At 42.0% G+C, this 25,941-nt stretch overlaps 2 protein-coding genes and 1 non-coding gene across 3 annotated transcripts; all 3 read left to right on the top strand.

The window, feature by feature from the left end:
* Nucleotides 1-109: 109 nt before the first annotated feature.
* Nucleotides 110-13,805, top strand: tango2 (transport and golgi organization 2 homolog (Drosophila)). Its single transcript, XM_076104747.1, has 10 exons — nt 110-243; nt 586-645; nt 896-1,022; nt 4,390-4,478; nt 5,537-5,656; nt 5,815-5,932; nt 11,150-11,217; nt 11,388-11,538; nt 12,457-12,561; nt 12,981-13,805. The coding sequence occupies exons 3-10, from the start codon at nt 967-969 to the stop codon at nt 13,099-13,101; spliced, it is 828 nt and encodes a 275-aa protein (XP_075960862.1). The 5' UTR covers nt 110-243; nt 586-645; nt 896-966; the 3' UTR covers nt 13,102-13,805.
* A 1,558-nt stretch (nt 13,806-15,363) lies between these two features.
* dgcr8 (DGCR8 microprocessor complex subunit) lies at nt 15,364-25,922 on the top strand. The gene is made up of 14 exons (XM_076104236.1): nt 15,364-15,488; nt 15,901-16,866; nt 18,185-18,347; nt 19,644-19,786; nt 20,024-20,495; nt 20,610-20,807; nt 21,193-21,294; nt 21,576-21,674; nt 22,111-22,193; nt 22,303-22,403; nt 22,654-22,760; nt 22,872-22,999; nt 23,350-23,463; nt 24,061-25,922. The coding sequence occupies exons 2-14, from the start codon at nt 16,177-16,179 to the stop codon at nt 24,142-24,144; spliced, it is 2,484 nt and encodes an 827-aa protein (XP_075960351.1). The 5' UTR covers nt 15,364-15,488; nt 15,901-16,176; the 3' UTR covers nt 24,145-25,922.
* On the top strand, nt 18,984-19,112 carry LOC142964664 (small nucleolar RNA SNORA77). The gene has a single exon (XR_012957549.1). It is a non-coding gene; the product is annotated as a small nucleolar RNA SNORA77 (small nucleolar RNA).
* Nucleotides 25,923-25,941: the final 19 nt, after the last annotated feature.

The following is a 25,941-nucleotide window of genomic DNA, read 5'->3' as shown; positions in this document are numbered from 1 at the left end:
GTTTTATTCTTGTAAACTGACCAATCACAGCTTGATTCAGAGCCTTGTTGGAAGGACACTCGTTTTGTGCATTGGTAGTGCCAGGGTAGGCGGTAATCAAGCCAACGCACTCAAAATAAATATACACGCCCGCTGGAGTGGCTAATGAGACGACTGGAGACACAAATCGAGGGCATTTCGTGTGTACGCTTCCTTTCAGTTTTCAACAGCAAGTGTAACGAGCACAACTAGCCGACACAGCAGGTAAACAATTAGCGTAGAAGTTATTATTCGCAGTCCTACGTGCTTAACTAAGGTTAGCTAGGTGACGTTAGCTAAAGTTTGCTTGGTTGTTCATCTTTACGTAAATGACTGCAAAAATGCCAACGTTCGCTAGTTATTGCTTAGGTTGACAAGTTGTGCTGAAACGTTAAACAGTGTTAGCTCGGTTGTATCATCATTTAATAACATTGTGAATCGTGGACGGGGCTGAGTCGTGTAATTGCAGCATTTGCTGTCATTACAGTCAAAAAGAAGGTCATGATAATAAACCTTTGTGATGCCATGTCTAACACTTGCTATCCTGCACGTTGTTCACGTGCACAGGAGGACACAAAGCATGCACTCTGGAGGGTCCATTTGTTGTCCTACAGCTAAGTGCACTGTGTGAGTATTGAAGTGATCAATAGTGAAGTAACGTGATGAGTGCATTCTTAAGATATGGACATAAACAGTCTTCTTCATCCACATATATTCTCCATGGACACATACAGTTAATTATTGCTAAAACTTGAACACACCCAGCCCTGTTTTCCAACACTTGTTTCACAACCGCTGTCTCAGTTCTACAGTCATCCATGTCCTAATACACCAACACTAAACACTTTTTGGTTTATGTTGTTTTTCTCTTGGTCAGACATGACTCCGATTTGAAGGCAGGCGAGGATTGAGTGAAATTGTGTCATCAATCCCACAATCCATCCACCCATGTGTATCATTTTCTTCAAGTTTGACCCCCGGCCTGCATCCAAAAGTGCCTACAGGTGAGCAGTTTAAGGCCTTTTTTAACAAACATGTTGTGATGTTGTGAGGCTGTTTTTCAGAAGATATCCAATATTTAGCTCAGTTTGCATCATACGGCTTCGGTGAAGTGTTATAAACAAGCAGCTACAGACCTCCTCGTGCCCTACCCTGCTAACTTCTTTCAGCGGGCGGCACAGACCAGTGCACTATGTGCAGTCGTCGTGAGTTATATGGTGATGTCAAGTCCAGCACGTTATAATCTCGCTAAGCTCGAGAGTGAACCCTCTGCCTGGCCTTAGTCCATCTCTGTCCTTCCCTCTGGGAGTCTGACTCTGTCTCGGGAGATCACAGCAGAGGTGTGTGGTATGAGGACTGACTCAGACCTCAACCCGGGGAAAGGTGAAACGTACTGTGTCCTGATGTGGTTACATCAGTGCTATTTATAGACCACTAGTCGCAGAAGGAGTTTTTCTTTTTCTGCAGCGATGTGCAAATCAAAAGGAATGTTCAGAATACTTTGGCTAAATTGGGTTTGAGGCAAGATTTCAGTTACATTAAGAACAAATGATTACACAGAACAAAATGACAGGACTATACCTCCGGGGGTTAAATGTGTTCATGTTCAGCATGATGACTCAATGATAACCCACATGCTGAGATTTCTGTATTTCAAAAGTCATTGGCAACAGTCATTTATTAATTATTAATTCAAAGCAGTGCCGCAATCAAACAACAAACACAGTAATATGATTAAAGCTTACGATTTTAACACTTCCTTTAGAAGTGATTAAACAAACAGCAAAAAGTGTTTATCCCCTTCGGACTATGATGGTACTTATGGAAATCTGCCAATTAAAATGATGATGTGTGCTGGAAGCAAGTTGACATTTTGACCCAAACACTGGCTTAAGAGGAAAGGTTGCGCCCTGTGGGAACATGAATATGCTCATTATATATATCACGGCAGCCTGTCGGTAAGATTTTAATCATTTTAACTGCGTGTGGCTCCGAGGATATCGGTGTCTGTTAGACATTCCACCACTATGGTCCAGACTTAAATATCTCAACAGTTTTTGGATGGATTGACATCATTTTTTGTAGAGAGATTCATGGTCCCCAGAGGAGGAATCCTACCGACATTTGGTGATCCCGTCACTTTTCCTCTAGCGCAACCACGAGGTTGAAATTTGTGGTTTTGCACTGATGCATCCGGACGAACACTGGATGGATATCCAGCGTTCCCAGCAGAGGACGATCCTGATGACCAGGTTTTCGTTTATCGAGGGGATCATTTAAGATACCTACATCATTAGTGCTCGAGAGGAAAAGTCACATAGTCACCAAAAACTAACAATAAATGTCGAATTTTCCAAAATACCAGGTACCAGAGCAAATTGTTGCTCCAGTGGAAAATGTTCATGACTTTAATGCAAGATGAAGGGTCAAGGTCTCACAAAAATAGTATGGAGTGATCCCATTGGAAACATGAATATCCTTAAATACGTCGTTCCACAGCAAACCTGAAGGAGCTGCTGCCGCGCCCACAAACCGCCGTGTTTACTGAATAGACAAAGAATGTGAGTTTGGGTATTCAGGAAGAGCTTTGATGCCTCTCTGCCTCCCACCATCCCTCCAACATGACGCAGCTGGCTGGCTGTGATCAGAGTGGCTTGCACAGATTCTTTTTTTTTTTTTTTTTTCCTCCGGATCCGATAGCAGATGCTCTCTCTGGTGTGGCATCATTAGTGTGTTCACTTTGTTTTCTGGAGCAGTGGTGGCTCACACAGTGCCACGGGAACAGGCTATCATTATCACTTAATGCACAGAGGTCGACCCCTATTAGGCCGGTTTGGTTTATCTGTTTGTTCTTAACAAGATCCAAGCTCCCGCACAAGATTAATAGGAGGGGGAGCATCGTCCGCTCAGGAAGAACATACAGCTATTATACAGGTCAATACGTTTCATTTGCTTTTTCTTGCTTTCTCTGGCCTGTGTAGTTTGCCCAGTGAGTGCTGCTCTGCACTGTTTAAATCTCAACGATCTCAACTCAAATTCTACGAATGAACAGTCAGTATAATCGACCGAGCTTGCATATGTGTTGGTGCTTTGCATGCTTACGCACCATAAAATACGTAAGTCCATGATTCTCTGCTAAAATGCTGATTCGTGTTTGCAAAAGTCACACGGTGCAATAGTGATGGGTGATCTCCTTCTCTGAGCAAAGGAATAATCGTTTCAGAATCACTGACTGGGTGAAATGAGCTGGATGTGTTGCTTTGTGCCGGTAGTGAGCGGCTGGTGAAGGCGTGTAGAAACTTGATAGCTGGTGTTGCATGAGACACAAATCACAATGCAGCGTGTCGTTGTTAATGGACATAATGGCCCCATTACCCACCGACTTACTGATTAATAATGCAGGTCAACGTCTAACTGACGGGCAGGCTGTGGCTGACACTTCTCAGGCTGTTCATTCGTGGTAGGGGCAGTAAATGTTGGTGCTGTAGCCTTGCTGAGCCAATAAAAACTGATAAAATACCTGGAACAGTTACTGACGCAAGGCAGGTGCAAGCAGCTTCGCAAGATGAGATGGTTTGTCTACATCCGTCATGTCGGATGAATACATTTTTCATCTTTTAAGTAGTTTTAACTCCTTATCGTGCAGTTTAGAAAAAAGCATTGGCTTGTTCTTAGCAAATATATTCTAAATGCCATCATTTAATATGCTTTTCCCCAAAATGTTGACACTTGTGTTATCTTTGCTAAGTTCTCCCCACTGTAACTACAAATACAGTTCTGTGGGTTTAACATTGTCATGAATTCTGTCCACATCCCCCACCCCTGTCTTAGTTGATTTTTACAATGCACTGAAAAGGAAATAACAAGCAAACGCACCAAGCTGACTGTACTACGCTGACACAGCTAGTACACAGAAACCGGTCTGTTCCTGTTTTGCTTTCTGTCTATAAAGACAAGTTGTCTGTAACTTTTATATTGGCGTGTCCTTTATCCGTCACCTTCCTTTTGATCCGCTCTTCTTTGGTCCTCATCAAAACCTCCTCCACCTCCTCCCTGTGCCCTTGGCCTCTTGTTTCCTCTGCATCGTGCTCAATCCACTTGCAATACAACCGCATACCGCAAGACTCCTGGACACATCGGAGGCTTTTATGAAGGCAGAGAGAGACTCTGGTTGTTACAGCAAATCTGTAACACGAAATCCCGGAGACCAGTCATCATGAATGAGTCTTTGATGATGGATCTGCTCTTGAGACTACCGATTACCTTCTTTAAAACCTCATTGGACTCACAGAATGAACAAAACTAACGGGACAACTTGTAAACCTCTCTCTTTCTCTTTCTCTCGCTCCCTCTCTCTCTCTCTCTCTCCAGGCTAATTTTGGCTGCAAACCGAGATGAGTTCTACAGCCGGCCGTCCAAAGCTGCAGACTTCTGGGGGAGCAACACTGAGATCCTCAGCGGTAAGGCTGTACATCTGAGTCCAGCTCACCGCGTCACTGCCTCGCACACTGAATGAAAACCTTCTTGCTCGTCTTCTTCAATGTTTGTCTTCTTCAAAAGTACACCGAAAGCAAATTCATACCAGTTAGTGGTGTTTTGAAGTGTCTCTATCTGGCCTTTATTTAACCAGATAAGTCCCGAAGGTTGGATGCTGCATACAAAACGATACCAAATCGGGCAACAGATGATATGTTTAAACCATGAAGAAGAATTTGTCTTCGTTCTAGACCAGTGGAATATGTGTTGGAGAATCTCTCTTGGCTCTGTGACTGTGACGAAGCAGCAGATGTTGGCTGTTTAGCCGTGTTTGACTACAGTTTTATTCAAAGCTAAATGGCTTTCAATAATCAAGGAAGAATCTGTCTCCTCCACCTCAGAATCCAATTCTCCTCCTCCTCTCCGTCACGAGATATCCCCACCCGCAGTAAACTATATTTAATTGACTGATGTCCAATACACATTATAGCCAAGCAGGGGAAATCAATCATCCTTTTTTGTTTTGTTTTTGTTTCTGCCTGAAGGAGGAAACGCAGAGATAGCCCCCATTGTTCATCAGTCTCCGTTTCCCCTCTGTAATAGAGGGTCAGGACTCCGGTAGTGGGCTCTTTATTGATGGCTGCTTTTATGCGGCGTGACAGGAATAAATGGCCCTGCCTTATCGGCGGGTCTAGAGGGGTGGGGGGAGGCAGGGCCCTAAAGGAGACATAACATGAAGGGAAGTAAGCTTATAGCTCCCAGTGGGATCGGGCGAGCTTTCCATTCACTCCCCAGAGGAGCGAGACCATTCGGCTCTCTCAGTGGAAGTGGGACCCGTCTTTATTGATCACCGGGAAGTGCGGCGCACATGCCGTCCACCTTCTTCCATGTCATTTGAAGAGGTGGAATGTGGAAAGAAAACAACGGACTGAGTTTATTTAATTACTGCTAAAGCTGCACATGAGGCTACTAAAAGCGTGCAGTATACTTTACATCCAGATGGAAGTCTGATGAACATTGGCGCTGCGTTTGTGTTTACCAGGCCTGGACCTTGAATGTGGGAAGGAAGGCGGGTCATGGCTGGGGATCAGCAAGAGGGGCAAGCTGGCCGTAATCACCAACTACATGGAAGGGCGTCCCAATCCTGATGCACAAGGAAGAGGTGAGCCAGCCACGCCGCTCGTCAAATGCCTATTGTTACATCACACATCCACAGTCTCCTGTGAAGTATCCTGCATGTTGCTTACACTTCAGATTAGGTCTGAAGTGTCTGGTTTCATCGAGTGCATCATTTGTTTTTTTACCTTTGTTGCTCCGCAGGATTTCTTGTGTGTCACTACCTGACGGACAAAGATGTGGACAGCTACTCTTACCTGAAGAAGGTGTCGGCGGAAAGCCACTTGTACAATGGCTTCAACCTCCTCACAGCGGAGTTCAAGTGAGTGAAAGGTGTGGTCCATCAACTGATGGGGCGGAGTCAGAGATGTGTCAACATCATGAGACTCTTTAGTACTGAGATTTGGTTGCAAGACGACACGTTTGTCTTCAAGAAAGCAGCCACACTCGCAACATTATTCATTTTGCAAGTTGAAATTTATTCCAGAGGTAGAAAAAAATCCAAATGATGGCCACTTAAGACCGTCGGGTGTTCAGACAAGTATTAACATTCTTTTAAAACTTGTTAAGGATGGGTTGTAACTCAGTTCCTCCGACTTCTGGCCTTACCTTGGAATAAACCGGAAAGGCTGCTTTTTCATCTCTTGCGTGCCAAGCAGGCAAAACTGAAAGAAAACCCTCAGCTGCTGAGCTGTGAAAGAGCCAGCATTCAATTTCGAAAGAAAAAACTGGTTCATATTTCAGGGTTTCAGATGAAGAAAATCTAGACGGCATTAAAAATAATGAGGGTTTTTTTCTTTTCTTGACTTGACTGAATTTGGTGGTCTGGTAAAGGAGAGAAAATCAAAGTGGGATTAGTGCACACCAAGATAGTTTTCATGGAGGAGGCCCCTGTAGACAATTGGCACGGAAACAAGTCTCAGTTTCTGCCAGCAAGAGGTTGATGGTTCAGCTCCAACACATGCCCCTATCTCACTGTATCCCTAGCGGGGGAGAGAAGAAAAAACAAATCAGGGTTTCCACAAAGGAGTTTGGTCTCATGATCCGTGTATCCTGGTAACATGGCCGCAAGGAGGATCTCCTCTCAAGGCGGCTTTTCTTCTGCTGGTTCAGCCCTTCTTCCACATTTGTTAGTCTTGGTTTTAGGGTTAGACAGAACACATTGGTTTTCTGTTGTATGAGACACTTAATCAAATCTATGATGTCAGCTAGTCATTGCCACCTACCTCCATTTATCGAAACAATTGGTCCTTGATTTTCACAGGTGACAGAAATGACGATTGTCGCTGGCAGATTTAATCATCCGTAGCTGAGTAAATAGTTGAGCTAATGGTTGAAATCTCTCTCTGGCTGACTTGTAATCTTTCTAACTGACTTGTTGTAAGAAGAGAACCATGAGGTCTTAGTTCTGGACTTAATTAACCCCACGCTCATGAGACACCAGGAAACGTTTATGTTTATGTCCCGATAATACCTTCTGTCTTCCACTTTGACTGCAGCTGTCAAACCAGAGCCTCGTGCTGTGTATGTACCGTGTTTGTTTCTCTCCTCAAATACCCATTTGACGGGCGCTGCTTTCACTGCAGACAGAGATGACACTCTTCCTAATACACGGCGTTATTACCAGCCTATTTGTTTTCCACTGTAGTGAGCCCGGCAACTCGCATGAAAGCAAGGCATCTGGTTTCTTTCCGAATCAATAACAACATCTGGTGGATAGAGAGTAGCACTATATTACCATTAGAGGATTTCTCATTCATCTTGAACCAGCACATGATTCATGATTGGGGGGGGGGGGGGGGGGGGCACCATTTTAAAGCATTGTCTGTATTCACTCTGTATTTTTGAGAGAGTGTGATCACGCTCATTGAGATGCAATGAGGAGAAAGGGTGTTTACTTAATACACAACCCAGAGAGGCATTTAAATATTTCAGTCTGGCCATGATTTAAGTGTTTCTCCTTTTTAATTGTGATGCTTGTTAATCCATTATAGCCTTGGTTAATAATCTGTGGTTGATTTGGTCCTAACCTTCTCTCTGTGGAGCTATTACCATGTACATTTTAGTTTTAGGGATCTTCTCTGCTTTATACTCTCAAGGCTGAAGTCGATGCCCAGATATAATTAATTTCATTGAATATCTCTGTGTTGTAATTCTTGGCAGAAACTTGTTTGAACTGAACAAGACAAACAGTGGAGCATCAGATACGCACATTCCAGAGTGTGCGGGGTGGATGAACTCTCAACGGTTTAAAGAGCTATGAAGATTTGTTTTTCCACTATTAAAATGACTTATTGGGAAATACTAATCTCTTTGAGTATAATAGAACAGGATTTAGTTCTGAATAGAATTAGCAGTAGATGCTCAAATAGCCTGCCTTGTTCATAGAGTGAATCCAGATGTCCAAAAAGTGCCACAACAATCGAAATAATGTTACTTTTGGCCTTATAATTGTTTGTGTGGGGAGATATTTAACATCAGGACTAGATCTGAATGCCACTACATCTTCATGCAGTTATCTTCCCATGAAAGTCTGTCTGATCCTATGAAGGCTAACTTTTCTAGGTCATGTGTGATAAGATTTCATTAACAAATATTATGGTATTCTGTTGTATTTATCAAGTCTGCTGTCACCTTAAGGTCACAAACAGTAGCTGATGAAATGGGATACTGCTTGAAAAAGTCAATATAATTTAAATGATGTATTTAATTTTAAATTAATAGTTTTAATTGAGTTTATCATTTTTAATTTGTATCTTAACGTGACAAGGCTCAGAGTCAGCAGCCTTGTTAGCATCTCTGTGGTGTTTTGAGCTAAATGCTAACACCAGCATGCTAACTCCCTCACAACGACATGTGTGTAACATAGCAGGTATAATGCTAAACATCTTCGTTTGAAAGCATTTAGCCATAAACCAAAGTATTGGACAAAATAAAAGTTTTGATCTGATGAAAGAGCTAGATGAAAAGTCACTGCATCACCAAAGGTATTGAAATTAATCCTGAGGGGGACGTCAATAGCAATACTAAATTTCATGGCAATCCATCGAATAGTTGTGGAGCCATTTTACTTATATCTACCAATGTCAGTCGTGTGAATGTGCTAAAGGAGAAGTCAGGGAATCTCCAAAGTCATTCATCCTCTGGGCACTATGGATGTCTGAACCAAATCTTATGGTTATCCATCCAATAGCTTTCCAGATATTTTACTCAAAAGTGGACGGACTGAGAATGGCTCAAAATGCACCGAACACCATTTCCATGTCTTTAGTCTCTGCACGTGTGAGTATACACGCACACATGTGTGTTTGGATATGGGAGTACATGCTGCCATTACCCAGGAGCCCCCACCAACATGCCCATCTACATTCTGAACTGATCATGTCGAAAGCTCATCCAACCATCTCCAGGCAACTCCACCACAGCTGGCGATGGGGAAACTGCTCCGAAGCCTCAGTATAGAGGACTCTTCATTAGATCGTCTCCCAGCCAGCATACTGATTACCTCTCTTACCGAGATCTGAAAAAGCCTGCTTTCCCCCCCCCCCCCCCCCCCCCCCCCCCCCACACACACGTCCTCTCTCTGCCCAGTGGCCTTGACCTCCTGCTGTTCCCTCATCTCAGCCCAAATCAACCCACAGCACACCTGATGTGACTTTCTATATCCGAGCCAGTATCAAATAGATGAAATGGAGCTATCTCCCTGCAGATCCTCCACTTGCTACCACCACGTGCAAAGTGTGGACATAAACACCGTGCCTTTAAGCTGTCGTTGAGTTCAGTATTTGGTAAACTCAAGCTAGTGTTCCAGACATTTGTTTGCCCACAGAAGAAAAATAACAATGGGTTAAAAGCTTTACAGACTCTACAGTTTTCCTTCAGGTTACAGCACCATCTGGTTCCCACTGGGCAGCAACTGTGTACATGCATGTATGAGGGGTGACTGCTGTCACCCGAGTCAACATTGGCCAGTGTTGCTGTGTTTCACAGTCACCATAGGAACACAGGAAAAGCCGTTGTTTATTCAGACTGGTCAACTGCGTTTGCCTAAAACTTGGAATCAATATGAAAGACTCCGGGACATTTACACTGGACAGAAGAGTGCTTGCGCAAACACTAAAGGACAACCTCTGTTTGTAGACGAGCAAAGTTCAGCACTAATCATTTGTTGTGTTGTCTCAGATAACGATCCTCACTTCTTCCATCACCTTCGGCCGAGGACAACGAGAGGCATTCCTCAGTAGTCTCACTTTGATAAGCAAAAGAACAAAACATACGGGAATCTTCCTTTACATTAAGTGGTACATGTTTTGTGTGCGTAATAATTCCAACCAAATAAATACATCTCAAATAGCTTCTTGAAACACTGAAGACATTTTGTAGGTGAAGTTCATGTTTTTCATATGTATTCCTTCATATTCTGTAGTCGTCTGGGTTGAAGCAATTTTCTAAAAGATCGGTTCAAATCTTTGGCTCCAAGGATAATTGACCAATTGTGTGTCTATAAAACCTCAGAGAATAGTAACACGATGAAATGCCTATCATAATTCAACAAGGTTGACATCTTGAAATAGCTTCTTTTTGTCTGACCAACAGTTCAAAACCCAAAGATATTCAATCTACAGTGATATAAAGCAGAGGAAAGCTGCAAATGGTCACATTTGAGAAGCTGGAACAATCAACTGATTGACAATCAATGCAGCAATATAATTGACTTTTCAAGCAAAAAAGGTCAAAGTAGTGGGTGGTGGATTTTCTGTCAATAAACGTATCAATTAATTGAGTAAGTGCGTCATCTCCAAACATCAGATATACAATCATTGTCGATGGGTTTTATGGTAAACATGTTCTGCTCATGTTGATGTATAGTAGAGACCAAAGGCCGATCTGTATTTTGACTTTTAAAACCAATAAAGTTTGATCCCAGCAGCACATGCTGCTCCGGTCCTAGCAGCTCTTCACTGGGAAACTTTCCAAGTTCGATGTTGAAGCGGTGTTGCGCCACATTTCAGATTGACTAATGCCACTGGTATGGCTGTCATAAAATTGACATCAAAAATGAATTCCGCTGCTGGTTCAAAGGATTTGGTCATAATTTATTATTCACTCTCCTGTACCAAAGCCGTCACAGATGCCCTTGATGTCAGACAGATTTTTCCGACTGAATAAATCCCGTCTAACTGAGGACTTAGCAAAGAGATCTAACACCACAACTAAATGGTTTTGTGCTACTCGTAGTTGTTTGCAGCGCTAATTTGTATTTTGAAGCATTCTTTTTACCCAGTTGTTCCTTTTAGGAGGGTTTTAATGCTGCAATTGACTTCGCTGTTACGTATTTCCCCATTTGAATCGCCTCTACAAATGAAACGGGCTTCTTAATTCCTGTTTTCCAGGACTGCAAAGAAAGTTGGAGGTGCACTGTTCATCGTCTCTCATTTTACAGGATCCCCTCAGGAGTACTCCTTTGAACATCATCGTTGCTGTAAACGACAAAGAATCATGCAATCTGTACTTTTCCATCTTACTGTGTCCCATGTAGAGCCAAACAAGACAGTATGTGTTACTATGGAAACAGAGGCAGCCCTGAACCCATCCATCTAAAACCAGGTCTGTGTTTTTACTATGGTCGCTGTAGAAACTGTGCTCTCGGCCTATGGCCCCGTTCATGTGTCCATGTTGATCTCGCTCTCAGTGTCTATTAATGTATTGTCTGCCACAAGGTCTCCCTGACAGAACTCATGAGTGTGTCTCTGTGTTCTTCAAATGCTCCTCAACAGGAATCTATGGCTTGAGTAACTCGCTGCTGGACGCTCCGTGGAGGAAACTGCTGCGAGGCAAAAGCCACTTCACCAGCGTCGTCAGCGACCAGTCCCTGTCCTGCGATGGACTGGTGCAAGAGCTGCTCAACGTCCTCAATAATGAGGAACTGTGAGTGCCGAACACCCACTTACACATTCCCTCACAATGAAACATTTTATTCATTTTATTCATTTTATTCATTTTATTCATTTTATTCATTTTAGTTTGTGAATAATCGTATAAAAAAATACAAAAAATAAGGCTTCGGGTTGGATGTAAAGCTGTTTTATAGGTTGAATATGAATTAATTGACATCGATGGTGTCATGAATGTTGACATGTAGAGGATATATATATATATATATATATATATATAATATAGAGAGAGAGAGAGAGAGATTTTGGTGAACATTGCAAAAATGTTAGCAGGTTATGTGTGGGGTAAACCGATTAATTCAGCGTGCACAGACAGAGGAAAATTTGAAATTTTACGTTAATTAACTTCGATGAGAAAATCGATACCGCTCTCAAAACGTGAAAAACCAAGACTCCGGGAAGTTAGTGCCCCCAACCCAAGAAATGTAGTCAATACTCCTGACAGCCATGCATCTCTACAAGCGAATGTTAGAATCATTTATCTTCACACCTGATCGAAACGATGGATAATCCTGCAAAATGTAGCCCCAGGTTGCAGAAATGAAAGCACAGAACTGCAACAGAGTTTCAAATATCAAATTGTGCTTTTGTCAAAAGAGATGAGCGTATATTAGACTTGACCTTAACATTCATTAGGAGCATCTAGTATGTCAACTCTCAAAGCTTATGGAGAAATGTCTCTAGTAGCTGTTTATGTATAAAAGGTATCAAAACTCAACTGCATTTTCAGAAAACAGCTGTCGGTGAGCCGAGTTAAGAGAAAGTTTGCAAACCAGCGTGTTCATTTAGGTTTGAGACAGAAATGAATGCCGAGGACAAAGCAAGTAAGTAACAACAGTGGATAAAGTCTATAAAGCTTCTCAAAGAGGAGTTTTGTGGGTTTGTTTAACAGGAACACACCTGATCCACTTCACGAGAGCCACGGTGAAGGTTACAGCAAGCCCGAGATCGAGGCTCACTCCGCGGTATTTGTTCGCAGCCGTCATTATGGTACAAGGTCAGTCTCTCTTTCTCTCTTTCCCTTTCTTTTTCTTTCTTTTTCCCCTCCCCTGGTTGTCTTCACCGGAGGGGACTGACCTGCAGGATCATAGAGAACACAGAACTGTGGCTCCACAAAAATCCCCAGTGTAATAATCAAAACGGCACCGTGAGGAAATGAAAGTGCATTGTCTGCACTAGGGGACACAGAGACTGTCCTGTGGCCAAAAGGGTCTGAGTGTCACTGTTTTCCACCGCCTGCTCACTTTTAATACATGCTAAATACTGCAAATATGACTTTTAAATGATCATAGTGGTCCACGGTGTTTCTCCTGCCACTTCCCTGTGTTCTTCAGGATTTTCTTCTAGCATTTTCAGTCGTTAATTTAACATTTCTTTCTGTTTGTTTGCTTGTATCCCGCGTCCCTGCCCATCTAGGACCAATACAATTATCCTGATAGACGCAGAAGGTAATGTGACCTTCACAGAGCGCACCATGCTCGACTGTGACCAGAGCAAATGGAGCACCAGTTCTTTCCAGTTCAAACTGCAGGTGTGAAGAAATGATGGAGGAAACCCACTCTGTGCCTTTCTCCGTCACCTTTCCTTCCGTCACCTCCCACCTTCTTCCTCCTTCGTCAAGCTGCACCAGAGCAGCCATGTGAAAATGAAGCTTCGTCTGCACTTTTTAGTTGATACTAGCTACCTGTAGTGAAATGCATCTTTTGAAAATGTGTGCTAATTTAAGATTGCCAAAGAACGGATAACATTTTGTAAAGGAAAATATTTTACCTCCACACAAAGCAGCCGGGTTGGGTTGCTTCAAAATGTCTAATGCATAACAGATTACTGGTAACCTGCTTTGAAATGCAATCAATACCATATAAAAGATTATTTATTATTAAATATACACTTGACGCACAATTTCTGGACTAGAATTTGAAGTTATTTTCTGTTTTACGCTATATAAAATCATTGGGTCATCAGTATATTTCTAGAGAATGTATAATCTGATTTAAATTTGCAGTAATTTTAATAGTTCAGAGTTGTCATTACTTTTTAAATGTTGGATTACTGTAACCCTGTTGCAGGTAATTAGTTCTGCCCTAACACTGCACAAGAGTAGCCTCCGTGTTGGTTACAAGACATGTTTAATGCAAACTGTTTCAGGCAAGGGATCTCTGACCACTTCCATGGTAAAAAAAAGAATAATGCATTTTACAGCGGTTTGATTAAAAAAAAAAAAAAGTATCAAAACACTCACACTTGTCTTTCCATTCATTAATTGTTCATTGACAACTGGTTCTTCCTCTTACTGTTTGTATATTACTTCTACTTCCTGTGTTTCTGCCATGTATCCACATGTTACTCATACAGGTGTCGGGATGCTAATTCAAAGGGGGAAAAAGTCTCACTTACTAACCTGTAGAAAGCTGTTAAGTGGTTTAGAAACTCAAACTGGAAAAGGTTTTGTGCAAATATGTAATATCTATTATCATTTTATAGTAGCCCTCTATTCTTCAGAGCTCAGTTTCAGCATCGGTTTTTAATCAAGTCTCCAGGTGCCTGTAAAAGCAGAGGAAACTACAATTAATGACTTTTTTTTATGTTTGTTTGATCTACTGTCAGATTTTGAGCTTTCGTATAGCCATGGGGCTTCCCCAGGCAGTGTACAACACACTTCATCCGCTACAAAAATCGAATAGGCCTTTTTCCCATATGGCGCTTTGTAGGAAATGTGCAGGTGCAAATAATTAAATGAATTATGGATGAATTCCTTTTAGCTTCTTTGGTTTCTGGGTCCACAGCAATGTTATTAGTAAAACATGTGTTTTCCTACTATGAAAAGTCAATCAATGTTATGTTGATTTAACTTTTGTATAAATAGATGAAATAAGTTAGGAAACCATCTCCACTATTTAAAATAAATAAATTAAACTGACTGGGCTACTACACATTGTTACTGATCTACTACTGTTGGTAAACAGTGACCCCAACTGGCAAATTGAGATATTGCAATGCACATAATCCTTATGTAGTCTGCCCCTCAACACTTTTAGGATATGACATACTATAAAGTACAAAAACATCTATAACTAGTAGCTAGTAAATGCTGTTTGGTTGAATTCTTAGAAGGCTCTGGTTGAATCCTGAGCTGTTTAATGGGTCGTTTCTTCTCCGTTCAATCCAAATGACCATTTTTAATGTGAGTAACGTCACATATATGTTTTGAAAGAGAGAGGCTCGTGGCTCCAAACCAGCTGAAATGTTCACCTCATGATGGCACTAGACGAGAAGTTATTAGGATTCATGTCAATACAAATAACATGGCACCCATCTTATAGTCTGTACTAACTGACAGACTCAGGGTAAGCATGGCTAAAAATATCAGAATCAGCACTTAAAAAAACAAGCAAAAAAAAAAGCATGTAAAATTTGTGTAATTGCAAAATGAAAGCTCCTCTTCAAGTCATTATACGCTCCCCTAATTTCGTGGATCTAATTTGTGCTCGCCGACATTGAAATTGATAGATCTAAATACGTATGTCTTGTCTCCTTATTCAATATTGTAAATCGATGCATTTAATGACCACTAATGAGCACAAATCGCAATCCTATCTTTCTGTTTAACGCCGATTTCTACCAATATCTACGCATGCAAATTGCCCGCCAGCATTTTAAACTTCCGTTGACGCGACTCTGTCTTTATACGGCTCTGGTTGACTCATACAAGTGGCTGTCGACAAAACGACGTTGTGATTGGCCCGCTGATCGATCATTTACAAAACGCCGGTACTGGGAGGCGGGACTTGAGTTGGTTTGCCGCTGTGGTTTTCTTCAAGATGGCGGGGCTGCAGTTGAGGCAGTATGGCGCCGCGTTTAGAATATAACAATTTAGAAAGGTAGCCTTGTGTCCAATAGAAGACAGTCGTGTCATATTTATCGGTGAGTATTTCTGCAATAAACTGTTGTCTGACTAGCTTAACAGTTTTGCAGCCGCGTAGATCTGTAACGTTACCGCCTTACGATTGCTTGCTAGCATGTTAGCATAGACGTTAACGTTACCAGCGGCCCGATGTGCAGCTGTAGACTGAACAGATGCGCTAAAACGAGGTCCCTCACTATTTTATTTTAGGATTAATTTGCTTTCATATTTGTACTTGGATAAACATGAGTCATATTCCTAAGCAAAATGAACTATTGTGTCACGTTGAAGTCATTTTACTCCAGTTTCTTAGTAGTAACGTAGTTAGTAGCCTGTGTTAAATATCTTAAGCATTATTCCAATACCGTTAGTCCTAAAATTGACCTAACTCAACTGACATCTAAAGTTACTCTCACCGGTCCTTTTTTCTAGCTTCCAGAAGATACCAGTGGAGGATGATCAGTGCCTAGATCCCATATTAAGCTGAATGCATTGTGATTTCCAATAATTGAGACAGTGATTCTGAAAGCTGTCTACATTAATGAAAAGAACAATGTAGTCAGCTTAGCATTTTCACCTCTGGTACGTGGTCTTGACAGGGATGTGCTTCTGCATGCATTCTGGCTTTAGATAAGCAGAGTCTCTGAACAGGTCAGATTTTTAGAATACATCAGTTTGTGTAAATCGTAGTCTATTTAGAAAGAGGAAATGGAGATAGATGATGTGCTACCCCCTCTCCCCTTGGAGCCACCTGATGATTTTAGCCAAGATGAGGGCAGAGCACCTCCACCACCTCCCCTGCAAACGTCCAGTGACGCAGAGGTAATGGACGTTAGCTCTGGTGGTGATGGATACACATACACCCCAGGGGACGGGGAAGCCGAGCCACAGCAGCCTCTCAGCACGGGCTCTATAACTTTCTATAACCACCTCTCAGATGAGGCTAATCCCAACCCAACGTGCCCCAGAACAGCCCGCCACGCTCCCCCGGTCACCGGGTTCCTACCAAACCTCAAGCTGCTCAGAGATGTTAAGATCCGTGTAAGCTTCACCGAAAGCAGCAGCAATAGCAAAGACCGGAAGGTTCTGTACACGGGCGAAGGGCAGGAGCGAGGAAGTGATGATGGCTTAGACAACGTTAATGGTGAGTTGCATGACTCCACTAGTGAGCAGGAAGCAAGTGAGGGATGCTTCGGGGAAGGGAACATAGCGGACAGAACAGCAGAGGAGGCAGATGTAGACATGGAGAGTAAGGTAGAGTTTGCTGTCCTGGATGAGTTGGACGACCTCTACGAGAACTTCCTGGATAATGACGACGCAGAGCATGGTGGCTTTAAGTCTGAGGTCATAGCTCAGCAGGAGCAAGGGGATGAGGAGGCCGTGGCTTTCTCCTATGAGGTACGTCTGTTCTTACGTCTGCAGTAACCTTTGTCATTATCAGCTACACACCCATTTTCTCCTGAACTGTCAAACCGAAATAACGTAGGCCTACTACAGCCCATGCAGTACAGACCACTACTATGGCAAAACAGACACAGCAACAACAAAAACAAGGTTGTTCAGTAAAAAGAAAAGCAATGCAACATACAGAGTGGGCCAGTCATATATGCAGGTGCTTATTCTCCGTAGAATAACATGTAACGTTAATGGTGTTATTTTGCTGCTTACCTCTAAATGTCACATAATTAGATGGAGGAGGAAATTACAGCTGCCATAATAATAATAATAATAATTCTCATTATAGCTTTCTCATAATATGATTAACTGACGTCAAAATATAAATCGCCTGTAGCCATGCAGATACTTTTTAGTTTTATTTGGTGTTATTTATACCTCTACCTCAATACAACACAGCTGAATGGCATTGGATTTGTGGCCTTCAAAGCATAAAAAGTAAATCTGTAAGAACTCAACAGCCACTAAACTTTCCAGAAACAACGTCCTGGTAACTGTCGATGATTTAAATAACCACCAGATGCTCAGGGCTTACACTGAGAAATATATCTCATCCTCATATAGTTCCAAATATTACATGCAAAACATTTGGTGCTAGTAGTAGGACAGTTGGTAGGCTTCTCCTTTACAATTGCAATACTGTGGTAGATGGAGGCTCAGGCTGGGTTGTATGTTTATAGGTAAGCTAATGGCTACAGGAAGAAAGAGTACAAACAGGGTAACTGTGAAGTGGAAGAGGACATTGGGGATCATGTCGTGTAGATTAGGTTGTAATGATTTCTTGGTTTAATATTGCAACACGTCAGGTATTTTTCTGCACCAGTAGACATGAGTGGTTATGTCAGGATCAAATTTAAGCAGCAGACATTTAGAGAAATGTTTGTTTTTTTTGTTTATTGTTTTGCTTTTTATTACTGAAAATGACAAGTGGGGTGCTGGAAGAGGTTGGTGCCATTTTTTTAATGTCTCCCATTAAATGCTGGCTTTCCTGTTGATGCAATACTAATAAAAACGATAGATCAAAGCTGCTAAATGTTTGTAATTTAATTTGCAGTAGACGTTGATATATAGGTTCAATATAATCTGTTTCTACATTCAGAAGTATTTTACTTTTATGCCTCAAAATGTCACAGATGAGTTTTTCTTTATTGTGGTAGAGTGCCGCACGTTTTTTGTTATTTTCTCTCAACTGTTCACTTTATGGCGTCGCATCAGACGAAGCCCATCCTTCTCTCCCGGCTTTAACCACTGACTCTTCCAGGAGGAGTTTGACAATGATGTCGATGCTCTGCTGGAGGAGGGCATGCCGGTCCCAAAAAAGATGCGTCTGTCGGAGGACAAAAATGGCGGTGACAGCGATCACCCGTCGGATGGTGAAGGAGGTGTTCAGCCCATGATGACCAAAATTAAGACTGTCTTGAAGAGTGAGTGGTGGATCGGTCTGTTTTAGGGCCGAGTACTAACTAGGAACTGTGGTTTTAGTACTATGGGCTACAATGCAACATAATATTTTAACAGGATATGCTACACACGTGTCACATCTGTTACAAGTGAATAGTATTGTGTTTATAATTTTTACTATTGTTACACAACAGTGTGCATTGCTGCTGTAGATTACAATACAGGGTTTATGCAGTAAATTGGTGAACAATAATGGTAAGAACTGCACAACTATAATGGACATCTAAGTAACCTTCCTCTGTGTGTTGTAGTGCTCTGACATAGTATCACAATCAAACGGCACACGCTGATGGGCACCTTCACACACGCTCACTGGTGTTGGTCAGGTGGGGAGATGTAAAACTCTACATGCAAGGACTCCCTAAACTAATCAGGTTTGAAATCCTAAAATAAATGAATAAACTCGACTGAATAAACTTGTAAAGTATGACATTTTAAAGAACTATTTTTCCAAATTGAAATTTTCTTTCTTCTTCAAACAAGCTCTTGTTCAAAACTCTGTAGATCAGTGATCAGATAATTGTTTACAGTGTGTGTGACCTGACCTACAACATGCATCCCTGGGGTAACATGTCTTGCATGACAAGTTTCATAAGAATGCAGACTCGCTCTGTTCTTTGCTGTTCACTCCAGCCTGGAACTTTTTCTGACTGCTACATGACCGTGCAGAATGTAACACGTTACTACCTTTCTAAAAGGCTGGTGTCCTTATGTTCTGCTACATTACTATTCAGATTTATCAGGTTAACACAACAGGTATGACTCTTCACTGGCCTCACAATCCAACTGTCAACGAATTTAAACAATTCTCGATGCAATTCTCAATACATTGCGTCCTCCGTCTATAATATAAACAGCTGCATCTTTTCAATACCAGTGCACCAGTGCATAGACATTACTACAACAACAAAAAACATAAATCCTTCTGCAGTACTTTACAAGTGTGCTGTAATCTACCACAATACGGTTTTCATATAGTCCTACTTGGTGTGTGTGTGTTTTGAATGAGTACTTATTGGATTGTCTAATGTTGATATTCAAAACGTTAAGTAACATTTTCCTTGCATGTCTGTTCCTAATACTCAACACTAAACCCAATTTTAGATTAAAACTATTTGTAACATTAATTCCAAGCCTGAAGACCTCTTGATTGATTGTCACACAATTATGAGTTTTGCGGTAATGCATAAAGGTTTCCCACAAAAGGAATAGTGTAGTAATTAGTGGCTGCATTAACGTCCCCCTCCCCTCTATGCCAGGTCGTGGGCGTCCCCCCACTGAGCCTCTACCAGATGGATGGATCATGACATTCCATAACTCGGGTATTCCCGTCTACCTGCACAGAGAGACCAGGGTGGTTACCTGGTCCAGGCCCTACTTCCTTGGGACTGGCAGTATTAGGGTAAGATGCAACACAAAGTGTCACGTCTAATTAACTTGCCACACCGATGTGAACAGTGTATCGAGTTTTTTGCAGGGGTTTTGATTTCATTAGTTTGGGGGGGGGGGGAGACCTCAGTGTCAGTACTCTAAACCAGTTTGTGGTGCTGGTCAGTGTTCAGCAGCTGCCTCATAGTATCAGTTCTTAAAAATACGGTTAACATGTTGTTACGAACCTCGTTCTTCTTTCCTGACACAGAAACATGACCCTCCTACCAGCAGCATCCCTTGCCTACACTACAGGAAAATGAAGAATCGGGAGGAGAAGGAGCTCAATGGGGACGTGACGCCCAATGCGGACATGACGCCCAATGCGGACGTCACGTCCACATTGACGCCCAATGCTGACGTGACGCCCAATGCGGACGTCACGTCCACATTGACGCCCAATGCGGACGTGACGCCCAATGCGGACGTGACGCCCAATGCAGAGGAGTCTCCTGTCAAGCCCAGCGAGGAGGCCAACGGTGAAGCGACGGCAGACAAGGCAGATGCTGCAGCTGAGGAGCAGGACATCGTCCCTCCTGCCATTGTGACCGACGGTGAGCCAAATGGAGAGGATGCAACCAATAACAGCCTGCAGAGTAAAAGGTCCCGCCTCTGTGACTTTGCCCACGGAGCCTTAGGACAAGTCAGGGCCAAGGTGGAGGTGTGCAAGGACGAGTCCATAGGTAAGGGCTTCTCGGAGTACTTGTTCAGTGGTGCACTTCTAAAAAGGTAGTTGTTGTGTTTCTGCTGGCTGCGTTTCATTGAGTGATATAACTTTTATAAAAACCTCCTCGCAGAAATTGAAGAGTTCCGCCTGTACTTGGAAAAATGCTTTGACTTTGAACAAGTCACGGTGAAGAAGTTTCGTACCTGGGCTGAGCGGCGGCAGTTCAACAGAGACATGAAGAGGAAGCAGGCAGAGACGGAGAGACCAATCCTGCCTGCGAACCAGAAACTCATCACGCTGTCGGTCCAAGATGCTCCCACTAAGAAAGGTAGCGGTGATATAGATTCATGTTCGTGTTCTTTAAGAGGAAGGCAGGTGTTATTTTCATTATCAGTAACCAATGAAACCATACAAAACAACAATATCCTTTTAGTTATTGCCTGATGTAGTTTATGAATCTCTACCATAAAACAAAAAGCTATTAAAAACATCTGTTGTATGTTTGCATTGTGATGAACCTGACCGGTGGTCGTCACTCTGCAGCAGTGTAGTTCAAATACAAACAAACTTGCTTATTTACAACTTAAGATCTTTAACGAAACAGTTTTTTAAAAGCCTTTATGTCTTATATGTGTTATTTGTATGACATATCTATACTATCAAAGCTGTCCATTCAAAGTGTTTGATGTATTTCCATTTTTCTGTTGTAACAGAATTTGTCATCAACCCTAACGGGAAGTCAGAAGTTTGCATCTTGCATGAATATATGCAACGTGTCCTGAAGGTTCGACCTGTTTACAACTTTTTTGAATGTGGTAAGTTCTTCTTTGAATTGAGGTGTATATAAAGTCTTATGTCACTCTTGCCTTATCGGTAATAAATTGTTCAAGAAAGAAAAAGTTAGCATGTTGGAACTGGTATTTATTGGGATGTGTAAATCTGCTCATTTAGTTGTCGTCTACAACCCAGGACACACATTTCCATCACCCTCTCTGTAGTCACAGAAATGTCCACACACATTTATTGCTATACATAAAACGTGTGTTGTTGAGCGTTTACAAGATATCAAATCTAACTGACTTTGTGCGCCCCATAGAGAACCCAAGTGAGCCCTTTGGAGCATCGGTCATTATAGATGGAGTAACGTACGGCACGGGAACCGCAAGCAGTAAAAAACTTGCCAAGAATAAAGCTGGTAAGTTCTTTTATTTCCAGTACTTAGCCTTCTGATCGAGTACTACTGCGGATCGTTGTGCATATTTTATTACAGTTATTAAATGGGTTTAAGGGCTTCCCATAAAGAACTTGGTTGTGGTAATAATCAAACTGTATTTCGTACATCATGTTAGAGGTAGATGACACTGACTGGAATATATGTGATTTATAGTTTTAATCAGCTGACTCATACGAAATGCTTACTGTTACCTGTTTGTTGTGGCCTGACAAGTACCACAAGAATACTTGTAAGTGGAAGACTTTGTTAGTAATGGGAAATGAAGTCGGTGGAACAACAGACTTCCAAGACGGTATATTCTTATTATATATACGATAGATTGTTGCACAGGTAAATCTACATGTTGTACGACGTAAAACTACTTTTGCTCTCACTGGTAATTTTGGGTGAACTTCAGCTCGAGCCACACTGGAAATCCTCATCCCTGACTTTGTGAAGCAGACCTCGGAGGAGAAGCCTGTTGAGGGCGATGAACTGGAGGTACCCCCCCCCCCTTATTGTCAACATTTATGTGGAACAGCGTGAGCTCATGGAAAATAATTGTTGTCAAAGGTTGAATATGTAACACTCTGTGTACTCTGCTCCGCAGTATTTTAATCATATCAATATAGAAGACTCGAGGGTGTATGAGCTGACCAACAAAGCAGGACTACTTTCGCCATATCAGATTCTTCATGAGTGCCTTAAAAGGTAAGAGCTAAAGCACAACACCAATTAATTAATATTCTAAATATCGCGTACACTACAAGGTGTTGGGTGCTGCCCCCGTACACAGTACATTGCTTTGCTCGCGTACTGGTACTCCGGTCTGTTAACTGGGGGAATGCACAGTACCTCATACAGCCCCACTTAAAGAGCATCAAAACCACCCTTTAATAACCTGTTCTGTCACTGCCCTGCCGGGTTGCAGATGTATTTATGTGTTGTGTCTTTCATTTAGAAACCATGGGATGGGAGACACGAGCGTCAAGTTTGAGGTGATCCCGGGGAAAAACCAGAAGAGTGAATATGTGATGACATGTGGGAAGCACACCGTGCGAGGCTGGTGTAAGTAGACCCTGATCCTCATCTCCCCACATGGAGAGTCTGTTTTGTGTGACCTTGTGGAGCGAACATGCACGTAGCTTTCAGTGACATGTTTTGCACATGTGCCACCAGGCAAGAACAAAAGAGTTGGCAAACAACTGGCCTCTCAGAAGATCCTGCAGATGCTTCATCCTCACGTGAAGAACTGGGGCTCACTGCTGCGCATGTACGGCAGAGAGAGCAATAAGCTGGTCAAGAAGGTACGTACTTAAACGCTAACTGTAGAGCTGTGCTCATGGAAGACTTTGGAATAGAAATGTTAGTATTTTCTAAATCTTTCTGTTTGATGTTGAGCTCTATTTACAGTAAATATGTAAAGTATCTTAACAGGATAAGATATCTTAAATCTCTTCAATAGAAATTATAAATCAACCCTTACTGACATCTTAAAGATTGCCACTTTAAATATGGAATAATCAAGACTATTTCTGTTGTACCTGCCATTGGCTTGTTAACTTCAATAAGTGAAATATGAATTATGGTGATTATGATATCCTGGTAATGAAGATGGCACATCTCGATGACGTTTATAACGACCGATCTTTTGCAGGAGAGCGCCGACAAGAGTGTGATCGAGCTCCAGCAGTATGCCAAAAAGAACAAGCCAAACCTCCATATCTTGAACAAACTGCAAGAGGAAATGAGGAAACTAGCCAAGCAGAGGGTGAGACTGGTTCCTTTTTATGTAATAAGAAGAGAGAAAGAAATGTAATTTTGATTCTGCCCAGTGTTAAACATACATCTCGTCTTTCACAACTCTCATCACAGCAGAAATCAAATCAGACATTTTATCTTATAAAAGCACAGTTGTTAACAATACAATTATGGATCTGATTGTTCCAGTGAGCTGTGACTGTGAGCCCACCTTCACAAAAGCAGGACCCTGAAACTGAAGCAGCGAAATAAAGTTGATTAAGTTTAGGACTGTCTATTTTCACAGTAGTTCATCCTCTCTTCCCTCGACAAGGATTACTTGTTGTACATCGGACATCTTGTCACCAGAGAGCTCATTGAAGGGAAAAACAAGGTTGTAGTTCTGATCCAGATAACGGTAAATCTGCAGGGTCTCAATTAGTCCTCTTTATTGCCGTCTTTACGAGCATAGTTGTCGGTCTCCGGTGGTCAAAATTCCATTGCCACTGCCTAGATTTGTATATTTTAGAATTGAGAATGGATTGAGCGTACTTTATTTTTCACATTTTGCGCCATTTTCACAATGTACTCCTCACAATATGGTAACTTTATTGTATTTCTGTACCAGGAGGAAACGAGGAAGAAACCCAAGATGACCATAATGGAGTCTGCCCAGCCCGGGAGTGAACCCCTCTGCACTGTCGACGTTTGAGTCTGGAAGTCACTGATGAACCACGGCACTGAAACCCAGCCACTGTCAGACATCACACCCCCACCATCCAACCCCTTAATTATGCATCACTGACGTCTAACGGCGATGCCGTTCCACTTTGACCCGGCCGGTAGAACTGCTTGCATCCTTCGCCCGTGTTTTATTGGTTCAGCTGGTAAAAGTAAGGGGAGGTGTAAATGCACGAACACACATTAGAGCAAATATCGTCTACCTCTCTAGATGCAGCCTCGCGATGGCAGTCGGGGGGGGGGGGGGGAACACACCCGGGCTGCAGAGAAGGTAACACATGAACCACATCAAAATAGAAATGCATGCTTCTTTTGACCGAAAAAACCACTACACACTTTTTTGTTTTGTTTGGAAGTGTTGTTTTTAACAGTCACAGAGTACCAGCACCTATTAGTTTAGTTTTGTGCTTCGAGTATTCGAAAGGGACTACTAGTACTTGTGTATTTATACCATTCATTTTATTAGGAAACGACGTTACTTGTTTATTGGGTATTTTATTGGTCGGTGTTCCCCCCCCCTCTCAGAATGGACAGCTGCTGTCTTGGTTTGCACGATTTTAAAACATGTGTTGTGAAGTGATGACTATTGAGAAATATTGTTATGCACTTGTGTCCTGTCAAATATTTGTGTTGACTGATCATGCTGTTGGTACAGGAATAACTGCATCGGGGATATTTGAGGTACTTGTTGCCTTTATTTTATTTTTTCCTCCCCCTCGTTGCATTGACAATACTAGAAAGACGTCCAACACTGCAGTAAACCCAAGCACAGAGTACTATATATGTTCATTTCTTTAAAGCTCTTAGTTCTTGCTCGCTTTTTATTAAAGTACTAACGCCAAGCACACCAACTAACCAGTCGGTACATTTCAGTCGCTTGTTTAGTTGCGGTGCCCTTAAGAGATCATGTTGATGACGTGTTGCCTTAGTTAATCCATTTCATGAAGGGCTCAGAGTATAGTGCATTACATTGGACCTAAAACACCCTTCAACAGGAAGTGGAAAGACCAAGCACCCTTTACCTGATCAAGCATTTATTGTTTAGCCAATTAGAAATTGACAGCAGACGGCCTCTGAAACATCAGATACTCGAGGGAAAAATGCCTCCAGCATGTGCAGATTTTTAAGACTCGTCTTAATGGATTGTGTATTTTGTTTGTGTGTTTGCCATCGTTGTTACAGTATTTTCTGACCACAAGTAGAATGCATTTTTACAAAAGGCAGCCTTTTTAAAATGTACTTGGTACACTGACGTGAACAAACTGCGGTGAAGTAATTTAGTCCAACAGAAGCTGATGAACGTGTGTGTATACCAAAGCTCACATACAGTCTTATGCATTTTATAGTTAATGTTGCTGCAAACTGTACAGTAGAAACATCTATATCACAGGAAAATACATAGACCCATTACTTGCTGGAACAAAATAGAAACTGCTGTGCATCTTTTGTCAAGTACTTGGCCTATGTTTTTTGTTTTTTTCTATGAAATATTCAAGGACGTCAGTTTAACCACGAGGCTTGTTGTGATATTGTGAATCGCTTTCAGAATGTGCTTTCCCCTCCGTGCGTTTGTCTTGCCAGGTGTGTCAGTGTGAGAAGAAAATACTGCTTTTCCAGGCGTTTCTGTTGAGTTGTACCAATGAATTGTTTGAGATGTTGCTGCCTAGAAAATGAAGTATGTATTGCAACCTGAGCTCCATGACTTTAGCGATATTTGTTATGCAAATAAAATGTCTTGATTAACAATTAGGAAGGCTGTTTTTATTCA

Source organism: Anarhichas minor, unplaced genomic scaffold, assembly GCF_050575085.1.
Source record: "Anarhichas minor isolate MPS153535 unplaced genomic scaffold, ASM5057508v1 ptg000030l, whole genome shotgun sequence".
Taxonomy (NCBI): domain Eukaryota; kingdom Metazoa; phylum Chordata; class Actinopteri; order Perciformes; family Anarhichadidae; genus Anarhichas; species Anarhichas minor.
The sequence above is the reverse complement of the archived record's forward strand: the minus strand, read 5'-3'. Positions and strand labels throughout refer to the sequence as shown.